The sequence below is a fragment of the Molothrus ater genome, chromosome 12, assembly GCF_012460135.2.
Source record: "Molothrus ater isolate BHLD 08-10-18 breed brown headed cowbird chromosome 12, BPBGC_Mater_1.1, whole genome shotgun sequence".
Lineage (NCBI taxonomy): Eukaryota > Metazoa > Chordata > Aves > Passeriformes > Icteridae > Molothrus > Molothrus ater.
The window spans coordinates 14,796,099-14,808,319 of record NC_050489.2 but is presented as its reverse complement, the minus strand read 5'-3'; the positions used below and the strand labels follow the sequence as shown (position 1 = coordinate 14,808,319).

The following is a 12,221-nucleotide window of genomic DNA, read 5'->3' as shown; positions in this document are numbered from 1 at the left end:
AAAGAGTGGTTGGGCACTGGAACAGGCTCTCCAGGGAAATGGTTGCATCCCCTAAGCTTGCCAGAGTTCAAAGAACATTTGGACAATGCCCTGAGAGGCACAGGGTGGGACTGCTGGGGTGGTCCTGTGCAGGGACCAGGAGTTGGACTCAGTCACTGGGGGTGTGTTTCACATCTGGGTATGAAACAAAGTGGGGTAGGATCCTCCATCTCTCACCAGTACTTCTCAGCAGTTCTTAAATGCCAGAAGTCAATTAAAAAAAAAAAAAAAAAGAAAAAAGATAAGGGAAATGTATGTTGTGGTTCCAAACTCCCTGTACTCAGCACCCAAAGTTATCTGGCCTTGGCATGTGCTGCTGTGGTATCTATTGTTATTGCTGCATCAAAAACAGATTCCACAAAACCAGCTGGATGCCCAGACCCCAGATCCTGGAGGGTTTTGCTGACACTCCCTGTCAGGGCTGTGAATTGGGTCAGCATCCACAAGCTGTGGGCTCATGGGCACGGAGGATGGACTTTGAGAGTCCTTTCCTCCTCCCCGGCCCCGAGGGATGCCCAGCGGGCTCTTGTGCAATCCCAAAGGCTGCGTGTTTGCCATGAGCTGTCGGGAGGCGATAAAAGGCACACAGAGGAGGCACCGAGCCACCCCCGAGGGGAAGGAACATGGGTGGAGGAGCAGAGAGCAGCCTGGCAATGGTGAGCAGGGGGAGAACAAGGTGGTGGGGTCTCTCAGGATGGATCTCTCAGGATGGATCTCTCAGAATGGCTGAGCAAGGAGCAGATGGGGCATTAACTCTTCCTGTCCAGCTGCTCAGGGTCAGTGCAGGGGGGTGTGGGTGAGCTGTGTGAGGGGATTTTGGCACTGGCTTTGTCCTGCTCTCAGCATTGCCCAGACACCAGTCCTGGCTGACTTGCATCCACATCTCTGATAAGGAGTATCTGGTGTCCAGGGCTGATCCACCGTTGTGCCAATAGTTTCCCTAAAGAAATGCATTATCTGTACCAACAGAAGAGATTGCCCTTTTGACACTAATTTTAGTAATGTTCAAAGCTTTGGGTTTGTTTTACTATCCCATTGTCTCCTTGTTATAGTTATGATTTACCAGAACAGTGAGGATCCTCTTGCAAATCCTAACTCTTCAAAAGAGCTATAGTGGGAAGAGGATAACTTCTTTCCTCTTTGGGGAGCCCAGATTGATGTCCCATCTGTGCAGCTTTACTCAAATTGCCACTGAAATGTGGCTTTATAACTGTCAGCACATCCCTGTGGGTCTCAGGGCTGGTTTCTCCCACCTCCTTTCTGGAATAGCTACCTAAATTCAGGAGAGTATTTGACCCTTGTGTTAACCTGATGAAGGAAGGCTGATCTGGACCTTTGGGATGGGAAATTACTTTGCTTCATGGAAATACAGCACAGAAAATATTGCACCAATGCTTGAGGATTCAGCCTTTCTGAATGACTGCAAACATCTCCAGTGAGCATGATAACAAATCCAAGTCATCCAGAGCCTGCTTGTTTTTCAGGACAGGATTGTGAGATGTTTGCTGCTGCTCTCTGTGCTCTGCCTGGCTGGCTGTGAAGGCAACAAGAGTGAGTGTCCCTGTGCTCTGTCCCTGCTGGGTCATGGATGGGTAGCATGGCAAGGAAAGGTCAAACCTCCACCTGATCCATGTTCAAGTTCCTCATTCAGCACACTGCTGAATGCTAAAGAGGAACAATAGAACAGGGCTCAGAGAGGCAGGAACTGGGCTCCAGGAGCCAGCAAAATTGGCAGAAACTGCAGCCTGTCCCCCCCAGCCAGGAAGGGTGTGCTGCAATGTGCCACCATGCTCCTTGGTGACAGTGACAGGCCCCTTAGCTCTGGTCCAGATTACAGCCAGGCTGAGGAGGTCTCACAGCCTCCCAGCAAGCTGAGGCAGCAGGTTCATCCTCAGATATGTCTGCTCTGGCTCCAGGTGAGGATCTCAGCCCCTGAGAGCTGTGCAGAGCTTCCTGCTGTGGGGTGAGTTCTCAAATCTCTCATCAGGGAGAAATTCTTGCTGCATTTCATCTTTCTTGCCTTGCCTTTGCTGCAGGTGAGCTGGCCAGCACCCATGGCCCGAGGTCAGGGGTTGCCCTCCGTGTCAAGAGGAGCCCAGATGCCTGCCTGCCCAACCCGTGCCAGCACCAGGGGCAGTGCCAGGTGGCTGTGGACAGACCAGTTTGCAGCTGCAAGCCAGGCTTCACAGGGGAATTCTGCCAAGGTAGGGCTGGGAATGCTGGTGAGCCTTCCCCAGTCTGTCCATGGGCACCAGAGGGAAGGGAGATGGGCACTGGTGTTATCATTGCTCTCCACCCCTGCAGCACATCCCAGCTCCTGCTTCAGGTGTACTGTGCACCTCTACAGCCATACCCTGGCTATGTGCTGGTAGAAAACCCAGCCATTTTCTTCTTCCCCAAACGCCTGAGTTGCTTGGCTGTGCCATGGTGCAGCAGGGCACAGCTCCCTCACAGTTTCAGAACAAGCACATCCACCCTGGCACAGATACAGTGAAGCCCCTTCCAGACACTGGCCACAAACTCTGTTTTCTTCCTCTGAAGGAGAGGGTCCCTGTCCCTCTGGTGCCCCAGACACACTGTGGGGGTTGTGTGGACAGCCCTCCAAAGGGAGCAGCCTGTCTCCTGCCCAGTGTCTCTGAAGAGCCCTGCAGTCTGCACCGAGGCTGGGATGAGAGGCTGCTGAGCTCAGTGGGACTGTGCCACCCTCCAGCTGGCCTGGGGCTCCTTCAGGCCTCTCCCTCATTGCTATTGCAGATGGCTTTTTCCCCCAGATGTGGTGCTGAAGCTGGCCTGTGAGGAAGAGCACATGAAGATGATGGTCAGGAAGGAGGTGTTTGAGCTCTTGAAAATCCCACTGGAGCTTGTCCACTTGAAGAACCAGGCATGCAAGGTCTCAGAGAAGGAAGAAGAGGGTGAGCTGTTTTTTGCAGCCATTCTCACAGGTGAAAACCACACTGCCTGTGGATCAGTAATCCAGGTGAGGATGCATAGCTCCAAAGCCAGGAGAGGAGCATATGTGGTGAGGTGGGACAGCAAAGGGCAACCCCAAAGGCTTTTGCTTTTGTATCTGGGTGCTGAAAAGTTCTCATTCCCCTTGAAAGTCTTCCCTAAGGATGTCAGAAAGCTCTTCTGCCCCCACCAAACCCCTGCTGGCAGCACATTTTGTCTTATTTAGGAGAGCTTGGAAGTCTCATTGTGCACTGGTAGGAGCCCTCAGTTTTCTGGAGACATCCTGTGAGCTCTGCAGCCCTGTCCCCTTGGTCCCTGACTTGCTTCATGGAGCAGGAAGGGAGCAGACAAGGTGCTCGAGCTCTGCATTGCACAGCAGAGCCCTGTGCTCACCTGTGCCCACTGTCCTGACTGCTGTGCCATCAGCCCCCTGGCACAGGCTGAAAGCCCAGCAGATATCCAGGCCTGGAACAGCTACAGCTGAGTTGTGCCTTCTGAACCTGCAGCTCTGTGCTTGGCTTTAGTCATGACCTTGATTTCTGTGTTGTCCCAGCAAAACAGCTCCCATGTCTCCTACTCCAACGCCATCGAGTCGGAGCAGGAGGTCCCCAGGGCCACGATCTCCCGCAGTTTTCAGCTGGAGGTGCACTTCTCCTGCATCTACGCCTACCAGCAGGTGGTGAGACTGCCCTTCGCTCTCACTGCTGTTGACAAGTGAGTGTCCCACTTCACTTGGCTGCTCACATGGTGTCTTTGAGCTTGGAGAGAAGTAGATTCAGTGAGACAATTTGCAAAGGCTCTGGGGAGCCCTAGAGAGCTCTGAGAGCATTGGTGGCTTCACCTGTGCAAGGTCCTTCCCACCTCCTTGCTCTGTGAGCTCTCATCCTGTGCTCCCCTCTCAGGCTGGTACAGCTTGTGGTCAGAGAAGGACACTTCAATGTCAGCATGAGACTCTACAAATCCCCCTCCTACCTCGAGCCTTATCACCTGCCAAGTGTGGCTGTGCCCCTCACGGACACCCTCTATGTCCTGCTGAAGATGGAAGGGCAGCACCAGCTCAAGTACTTCCTGCTGAGTGTTCTGGACTGCTGGGCCACGCCGAGCACAGATCCACACCAGGACACGCAGCACAAGCTCATTGAGCAGGGGTGAGAGAGTGTCCCCAGCACATCCAGTCTCCTTGCACACAGTCTGTCAGGGACTAGACAGAAATAGGCCTGTGGGCTGCACCCATTCCCTGGGGGATGTGTTATCCCACAGGGATAACCCTGCTCCACCCCATTTACCACCCACTGATCCAGCCCCCATGTCCCAGGTGTCCCCATGACGAGACAGTGACCTATCTGAATGCCATTGGGGAGAGCACCACTGCCAAGTTCAGCTTCCAGATGTTTCAGTTTGTTGGTTACCCTGAGATGTTCCTGCACTGCCGTGTGCAGCTCTGTGTTCCTGACAGCCCAGAGCCCTGTGCCAAGGTGAGCTCCCTTGCTGGGCTGCACCTGCCCTGGGTGGCTGTGGGACCTCCCTTCACTGCCTCTGCTTGGACAAGGGGCTCTGCTCTGCTTTTGGGTGCCTCACAGAATAAACACTTCCAGAATCAGAGGCCCTAAGCACCAAAGGTGCAGGGGCCTGAACCCACCAGAGACCTCCTTTCCCTCTTCCCTGGGAAAGGAAGGGAGATCTACAGGATGGCCCAGGTGCAGGGTGCCCTCCCCTGCCCTCCCTTCACCCTTCCTTTGGCTTTGCTGACAGGAATGCCCCAGGCACTGGAGGAGGAGGCGGGCACTGGCAGATGACTACAACAGGATTGTCTCCTACGGGCCCATCCTCCTGCTGGCTGCTCCTTCCTCAGGAGCAGAGATCCACCATTCCAGCAGTGACCAGCAGGACCCAGCGGGTATGTATGTCCTCCTGAGCACCAAGGGCAGTCCAGGAGCAGGGCTGGTGGCAAGCCTACCTACAGCATGGCTCAGAGCAGGCATGCATGCTGAGCTGTAGGCAGCAGGGGTGGGTGGAGGCCATTTGAGGTGTTGAGTCCTGTCAGCTTCCTCAGGATCCCAAAGTACCCCCAGCTCCTGTGGCTCCTGCCTGTCACAGGAGATGATCTCCCTGAAAGTATCCCCAGTCAGGAGATGCCTCAGCAGGGCTCAGGGGACCCAGATACACACCCAGTCTCTCTCCTCTTTGGCAGGACCCAGCCCGTGGCTCTCCAGGGCCCTCGTCCTGCTGGGTGTGCTTGCCGTGCTCGCTGTGGCTGCTGCGGCGGTCAGCGTGGGGCGGAGGATGGGTTAGGAAACAGCTGTTTCCCAATAAACATCACAGGAGCAGAGAGGCTCTTGCTGTGTCTCTGTGGGTGTTTTGGGGAAGGGGGTAATGGCTGGGTGCAAACAGTGCTTGAAGGATGAGGTGCATCACAGTGTTTCTGTCCCCTGTTGCATCTCTTGGACCTTCTCCCCTGCAGACCCATAGTCTCTGAACCCAGAGTATGTACCCAGGGATGGGAGAGCCCTTCCTCCTGCTTCCTTCTCCCCCACAGAGTCACCCTGGCATGTGGGGAGATGGAAGTACCTCACTCTAGATACCAAAGCTGGTCCTTGCATAGTTCTGTGCCACACAAAGGCAGCGTTAGCAGAGAAAGGGCTGCTTTGTGCATGCACACGTGTGTGTGTGTGTGTGTGTGTGTGTGTGTGGGTGTGTGCACCCATCCATGGTGATTTCTCCCTTCATTCTTAACATTTCTCTTTTCATTCATGGCAAATGGCCAGCAAGATTTTCCCACTGATACATCCCTAATATAAAGCAAATAACAAACAATAATTTAGGTATTAAAGACTAAATTCACAGTGCTCAGCCAGCAGGCAGGGATTTAATACCAAAACACAGATCAGGAGAAGACAGCAGTTGCCCTGCAAGGCAGCTGTATGTGCATTTTGGCTAGAGCATCATGTCCATGAGGGAATTGCTGCTGGCCCCAGAGGCTGTTTGGCATGAAGGACACACAGCAGATCTCTGCCAGAGAGCAAGGAGATGTTTTGCAAAGAAGCTCATGGATTTCCTCTTCTTTTTGCTGATTCCCAAATGCAAAATTCCCACATCTGGGCTGGAGCAAGTCAACCCTCTCCCTCCAGTGGCAGGAAACTCCCTGCTGGGCTGGTTCAGCACCAAAAGCCACCTCGAGCAAAGAGGGTGATGGCTCCATCATGGCTGAAGGCAGGTGCTTTGGGGGCTTCCTCCTTGTCCCCTGGGGAATGACATCAGGGCCACCTCGAGACCATGGAGCTGCAGCCTGGAGGGACTTTGCAGAAGCATCATCTGTGGAGCTCCTTGCCCAGGGCAGCCCAGCAGGAATGAAAGGGACAAAGCAAAGAGCCCTGCTGAGGTGGATCATGCCCACTGAAGGGGAAACTGAGGCATTGTTAGCTGATCTCTCCCTCTGGGAGGAAGCTGCATCTGCCAGGATGGCTCTCGGTGGATGCAGGTGCAGTCAGGGAGAGAGCTCCAGCCAGGAGCTGCTCTAGCCAGGAGCTAGTCCTGGGAGGCTGTGGTGGTTTTGTCATGTTTGATGATGTAGGAGAGGGAACCAGTGCTCTCCTTTGTCTTTGGGTAGTAGAGGACAACCAACCAGATGAATATGAAGAGTCCTGCAGGGAAAGGAAGACAAACACTCAGCAGCAGCAGGAGACAACGGGAAGCATCTTGGCAGGATGCTAATGACACTTTCCTTCCATTTCCAGGGGATTCCCTCAGCTCACCCCCTCCTTCACATGAACCATTTGGCTGGGAGTGGAGAGTGTCCCTAGTCCTCTGCAGGAATGTCTTTCTCAGAAAACCCACCATGGGTGGAGAGTGTGTAATTGGGGGCCATGAGCAGCTCCATGCTGGTAGTTGGGACCTGCTGCTTGGTGTGCCCTGACAAAAGGAGGGGTATGGCAGTGCTGGGAAGGCACTGGTGCCTTGGGATCCCTGGTCAACCCACAGCCAGGCTGGCTTCTGCCTCCTCCACCTTCCCCACCCAAGGCCAGGGAACCCAGCTCAGAGTGAGTGCTGACCTTGCAGAGAGTTGAGGATGGTGAAGAGGTAGAGCACAGCTGCAGAGGAGATGCCATAGGTGAGGAATGCCAGGGCCCAAGTGGCTCCCAGCAGGCAGAAGAGCCCTGCTGCCACCAGAGCCACCTTCCAGGGCTTACGGTGTCCCTGCACTGCCCCAGTGCCCTGCAAGCTGCAGCTCTTGTGGGTCACCACCCCAAACACAGCCATGTTGAAGAGGAAGATGAGGCCAAAGTAGCCACAGTTGGTGATGTAGTGGACCAGAAGATATTTGGAAGTGATCCAGCACCTGAAAAGAGACAACCATGGTGCCTCCAGCAGCCCTGCAAACCTCAGCAGCACCCATGGGAGCCTTCCCCTGCTGGGATTTTCCAAGGCCAGGGTGAAGCAGGGGGACAGGGGTTGGTATCCACTGCCCTCGTGTTGCTCAGCTGGCAGGGAGCCTGGACAAGCTCCAGGTGGACCTTGGACATCCCTCCATGACCTGGAAGGCTGCAGGCATGACTGAGGAGGCTCAGCATGAGAGCTGGGGGTGGCTGATGTGTGGCAATCACAATTAAGGAAGCAGAAGCAGAAGCATGGCCCAAAGCCAAAGCAGATGGGTGCAATCCCTGACTGCTGCACTCCTGGCAGGACTGAGCTGCCCCTCCCTGTGCCAAAGGGCCCCCTGAGCCCTGTGGGCAGTGGCACACGCACAGGTGGGCTATGGCCTGGTGGTCCATGGTCTGGATGCTGTATTCTCCATAGCTGCCAAGAGCTCCTGCCACTCCCACCACGAGAGCAGGGAAGCCTGGAAGAAGGGAGACACAATCACAGAATTGTTTAGGTTGGAAAAGAACTCTAAGATCATCAAGTCCAGCCATTAATTAACTCACCCACTAAACCATGTCCCCAAGTGCCACATCCACTCGTGTTTGAACACTTCCAAGGTTGGGAAGTCCACCACTGCCCAGGGCCCCCTGTTCCAGTACCTAACCACCCTTTCAGTGAAGACATTTTCCCCAATACCCAATCCAAACCTCCCACTGCCCCTCTCACCCAGGCTGCTCACCCCAGCCAAGCAGGCACAGCTTTGCCAGGTAGTGGTGGATGTAGGTGCCGAGGACCTTGACAAAGAGGAGGTAGAGCTGGCAGCCCTCCAGCGCCATCCAGGTGAAGCAGCAGAGCAGGCAGTAGTGGGTGAGCCCCCCCAGGACCCTGCAGGTGCTTGGGGAGGCCCTGCCAGCGAGCCCAGTGTTGAGCAGGAAGGCCAGGTTGAGGAGGAGCAGGCTGCCCACGAGGTTGAGGTGCAGCCCCAGGTTGGTGCGGACGGTCTCCTCCAGCCTGAACCTGCACCTGTGTCCCCACAGGGAGCAGGAAGGGCAGGGTCACAGCTGAGCAGGGCCCTGGGCTGTGGCACAGCAGGTCCAGGAGAGGCACTGGCACTGCCTCACGCCTCTCCCAGCCTGACAAGCCCCCATGGAGCTGCTGGCTCATCCCACCTGACGAAGATGCAGAAGGCCATGGTGAAGATGGAGAAAGCCATGGCTACCCCACAGCCAGCGGTGGCAACAGCCAGCAGAGCTCTTGCTGTGGAGCCATCCAGAGCTGGGTTCTGCCAAACGTGCACATGTTGGGTTAGATAGGCCCTGCACCAGCCTAGGAAACCTGACTGCAGGTACCAGAGCCATGGGGCTGGTAGCCCCAGTGGGCTGCTGCAGGGACCCCATACCAGCCCCAGAAGATCTTCAGGGGAAGCAGGGCAGTGGTGACTCAGAGGAGATGCTCTGTGGGTGAAATGGATCACTGTGAGCACCCTCCTGGGAGTCTCCACCAGGATCTGTGACCTCAAGCCTTGTTCTGCCAGAGCCTGCACCAAGCTGGGGCCTTTTCCAGCCTGCCCTGCCCAGCTGATCTGCTGCTGCCCTCTTGAGCTGGGGCTGGGCTCGGGTTTGGGACCTTGCCTTGCCTGGGCACAGCTATAATTGTCCCTGTGTGGCTACTCATGACACCCAAGGGGCCACAAAAGTGGGCAGGCAGCACTGCCAGGGAACAAGCAGGAGCTGCAGGAAGTGGGATCGTCACCAGGAGGAGGGTGAAGAAGGTGAGATGGTCACAGGAGCAGACTGTCCCCTTGTCCCCGGGCTGTGTGACACATCCACTGCTGCGCCAGCCTCCTGCCTGCCCTGCAAGAGGCCCGGGAGCGGCTGTGAGCGCTGGGACAGCGCCTGTGCCCCGCCCCACCCCTGCCCCGAGCAGCCGCACCTTTGCTGGCATCCCAGAACACGCATCGGGGAGTGACACCCTGCAAGGGGGAGAGCAGCGTCAGCCTTGTCATGGGGAGAGCAGCAGCAGCCCCTGCCCCGGGGAGAGCAGCGTCAGCCCCTGCATGGGGAGAGCAGCATCAGCCCCTGCATGGGGAGAGCAGCATCAGCCCCTGCATGGGGAGAGCAGCATCAGCCCCTGAATGGGGAGAGCAGCAGCAGCCCCTGCATGGGGAGAGCAGCGTCAGCCCCTGCATGGGGAGAGCAGCAGCAGCCCCTGAATGGGGAGAGCAGCGTCAGCCCCTGCATGGGGAGAGCAGCGTCAGCCCCTGCATGGGGAGAGCAGCATCAGCCCCTGCATGGGGAGAGCAGCAGCAGCCCCTGCATGGGGAGAGCAGCATCAGCCCCTGAATGGGGAGAGCAGCAGCAGCCCCTGCATGGGGAGAGCAGCATCAGCCCCTGCATGGGGAGGGCAGCATCAGCCCCTGCATGGGGAGAGCAGCAGCAGCCCCTGAATGGGGAGAGCAGCAGCAGCCCCTGAATGGGGAGAGCAGCAGCAGCCCCTGCATGGGGAGAGCAGCATCAGCCCCTGCATGGGGAGGGCAGCATCAGCCCCTGCATGGGGAGAGCAGCAGCAGCCCCTGAATGGGGAGAGCAGCATCAGCCCCTGTCCCGGGGAGGGCAGCAGCAGCCCCTGCATGGGGAGAGCAGCAGCAGCCCCTGCATGGGGAGGGCAGCATCAGCCCCTGTCCCGGGGAGGGGCACTGCAGGGGAGGGCAGGGCAGCCCTGCGGGGCTGGCTCACCTGGGGCAGCTCCCCGTGGGGGAAGGTGATCTGCACGGGCTCCTGCAGCCCCGAGATGCTGCTCTCGCCCACCGTGATGCCCACCACGGTGTTGTCCAGGACCTGCCCTGTCTGGTTGACTTCCTGTGGAGGGGAAACCCTGCAAGGGCTGAGCTGGTGGGTGGCAGGGGCTGGAGGCAGCGGGAAGGATGCTGGCAGTGCCAGCCTGTACCTTGAACATGCCAAGCTGCTGGATATTGAGGACTGTCACCACCACACGCACTGTTTGGCTGCCCAGGGACTGGAATATCTCCCTGGGGAAGTGGATTTTACCTGCCTTCCCTTTCTCTGTGCTGTTCAGCCTGCTGGGGCCCTGCAGCAGAGAACAGTGAGAGGTTGTTGCTGCCAGGTCACATCTCTGTTCAGAACCCACCAATCTTGCTCCAGGCACAAATTGAGCCCCGCCCAGCTGGGTTTGCTCAGTAACATTGGCAGGAGCCCTGAGAGCAGAAGGAAAGAACCTCATTCCCAGCACTCAGCATCTATGGGGGCAGAGCTGGGAGTGGGACCCGGCAGATTCTCTACCCACACATGGTCCCCTGGGACATCCAGAGCCTGGGAGTGCCTCTGGGTGGGCAGGAGGCACAAGGTTACACCTGTCTCTGCTCCTTTCCTGCCTCACACTCCCCCTGCCCACCTGGTCTGCTGGGAGGGCTCCTTGGGGAGGGCTCTTTCCTCCCAAGCACCACTTCACGTGACTCCTTGCCAAGGGATGTTGATGGGGGCCCATGATGCAACCCCACAGGGAGGAGGAAGAGCACAGCAGGGCACACCACGCCCTGGTGTGAGGGATGCTTGGAAGGTGTGAGACCTTCCAAGCAAGGGAGAGGGAGGGGCACAGCTCACCTCTTTGGGGGAGAAGGTGATGAGGACATCACGGGTGACAGCCCTGCTGACATTGAAGAGCAGAGTCTTGAGCCCAGCCAGCCGACTGTGCCACCCTGACTGCAGCAGCCTGTGGGACAAGGGGGGCTGTGGGACACGGGGACATGGGGACTGAGCCCCCAGACCCTGTCCTGGCCAGCCCTGCCCCTACCTGAGCCAGTGCTCCCTCAGGCAGGCGCAGGCGCGGCTCTGGGAGCGCCACAGCTCCGGGCAGCGCTGGGACAGGTGGAGCACTCGGGTGCTGCTGCCTGGGCTCTGCTGCTCCAGCTCCACACTGCAGCACTCCCGGTGCTGATCACCCCGCTGCAGCTCTGGGCAGGGCGGCAGCAGTGACCACTGGGCACCACAGCACGGGGTGGGCACTGGGAGCAAGGGGGGGAATGGGAGGGGACACTCACCGGAACAGCTGTCCTGTCCTTCGGCAACATCTGGAACAGGGGGATATGGAGAAAGGGGAGGAAACGCCAAAATCTGGGGTCAGCCCTCCCTCTGTCCAGAGGGAAAGGGGAGGAGAAGGCAGGAGAGTCTGGCAGCTGCCAGGTTTTGAAGGAACGGCCCTGCAGTTACGTGGGCTTCAAAAACACCTGGACAGCGATCAGAGCTGGCGAGGGCACAACCACCGTGTCCAGCCTGACAGAGGGGCTCACAAAGGAGACCCTGGACTGCTGAGCCCAGGTTTTAAAAAAGCCCCCAGCAACAAAGCCCCCAACTCTGCTCACCTCTGCGCATCCCAGTGGGGATGCTCCTCTCTGGCCTGTCCACGTTTCAGGATGAAATCCCCACTTGGTCTTTTGGTGAACACCTTCCCCTGGGAAAACCTTCCCACAAAGCCCATGCACCACCCCCGGTGCTAAGGATGCCACTCACCTGGCAGCAGCAGGAGCAGCAGGACAGTGCCCAGGAACAAGTTCATGCCACTTTGTGGGGTCTCCTGGCTGCCCCCGGCCATCCCACCACGCTCTGCTCCCCTTGTCCCAACAGCTCTGCTCCTCCCCAGGCTCGCCCAGGGCTTGTGGCCACTTCTGACGCAAGAGCTGTTCCTCTTTTGGGAGCCCCTCACGCCTTCCTGTGGGCTGGCAAGTGACCTCCTGTCCCAGCTCTCAGCAACGGCAGCAACCGCCCGGCTCCTGCCCCTGACAGCTCGGGGCTCTTTGCTTTCCCTTTCTCCCCACACTCCTGATGGCCCTGACCAGCCCAGAAAATGCTGGAGCATCC

At 57.6% G+C, this 12,221-nt stretch overlaps 2 protein-coding genes across 2 annotated transcripts; one reads left to right on the top strand and one right to left on the bottom strand.

The window, feature by feature from the left end:
• The first annotated feature begins 678 nt into the window (after positions 1 to 678).
• Positions 679 to 5,280, top strand: LOC118691377 (uromodulin-like). Its single transcript, XM_036390543.1, has 9 exons — positions 679 to 695; positions 1,524 to 1,590; positions 2,076 to 2,243; positions 2,811 to 3,016; positions 3,542 to 3,702; positions 3,891 to 4,136; positions 4,304 to 4,463; positions 4,741 to 4,885; positions 5,180 to 5,280. The coding sequence occupies exons 1-9, from the start codon at positions 693 to 695 to the stop codon at positions 5,278 to 5,280; spliced, it is 1,257 nt and encodes a 418-aa protein (XP_036246436.1). The 5' UTR covers positions 679 to 692.
• A 1,233-nt stretch (positions 5,281 to 6,513) lies between these two features.
• On the bottom strand, positions 6,514 to 11,970 carry ADGRG3 (adhesion G protein-coupled receptor G3). Its single transcript, XM_036390504.2, has 13 exons — positions 11,874 to 11,970; positions 11,405 to 11,434; positions 11,158 to 11,317; positions 10,968 to 11,076; positions 10,294 to 10,434; positions 10,083 to 10,205; positions 9,280 to 9,319; positions 9,100 to 9,200; positions 8,517 to 8,629; positions 8,087 to 8,370; positions 7,732 to 7,825; positions 7,038 to 7,324; positions 6,514 to 6,629 (listed from the first exon to the last, which is right to left on the bottom strand). Exons 1-13 carry the CDS (start codon positions 11,953 to 11,955, stop codon positions 6,514 to 6,516), a joined length of 1,680 nt encoding a protein of 559 aa, XP_036246397.1. The 5' UTR covers positions 11,956 to 11,970.
• Between the last annotated feature and the right edge of the window lie 251 nt (positions 11,971 to 12,221).

Excerpts from the sequence above, each read along its gene's own strand:
- LOC118691377 (XM_036390543.1), top strand. Across the intron at positions 1,591-2,075 it reads TGGCTGTGAAGGCAACAAGA|GTGAGCTGGCCAGCACCCAT; the intron begins GTGAGTGTCCCT and ends CCTTTGCTGCAG. Across the intron at positions 4,137-4,303 it reads CACAAGCTCATTGAGCAGGG|GTGTCCCCATGACGAGACAG; the intron begins GTGAGAGAGTGT and ends CCCATGTCCCAG.
- ADGRG3 (XM_036390504.2), bottom strand. The coding sequence starts at position 11,955 with ATGGCCGGGGGCAGCCAGGAGACCCCACAAAGTGGCATGAACTTGTTC. Across the intron at positions 11,077-11,157 it reads CTGAGGGAGCACTGGCTCAG|GCTGCTGCAGTCAGGGTGGC; the intron begins GTAGGGGCAGGG and ends CTTGTCCCACAG. Across the intron at positions 6,630-7,037 it reads CATCCTCAACTCTCTGCAAG|GACTCTTCATATTCATCTGG; the intron begins GTCAGCACTCAC and ends CTTTCCCTGCAG.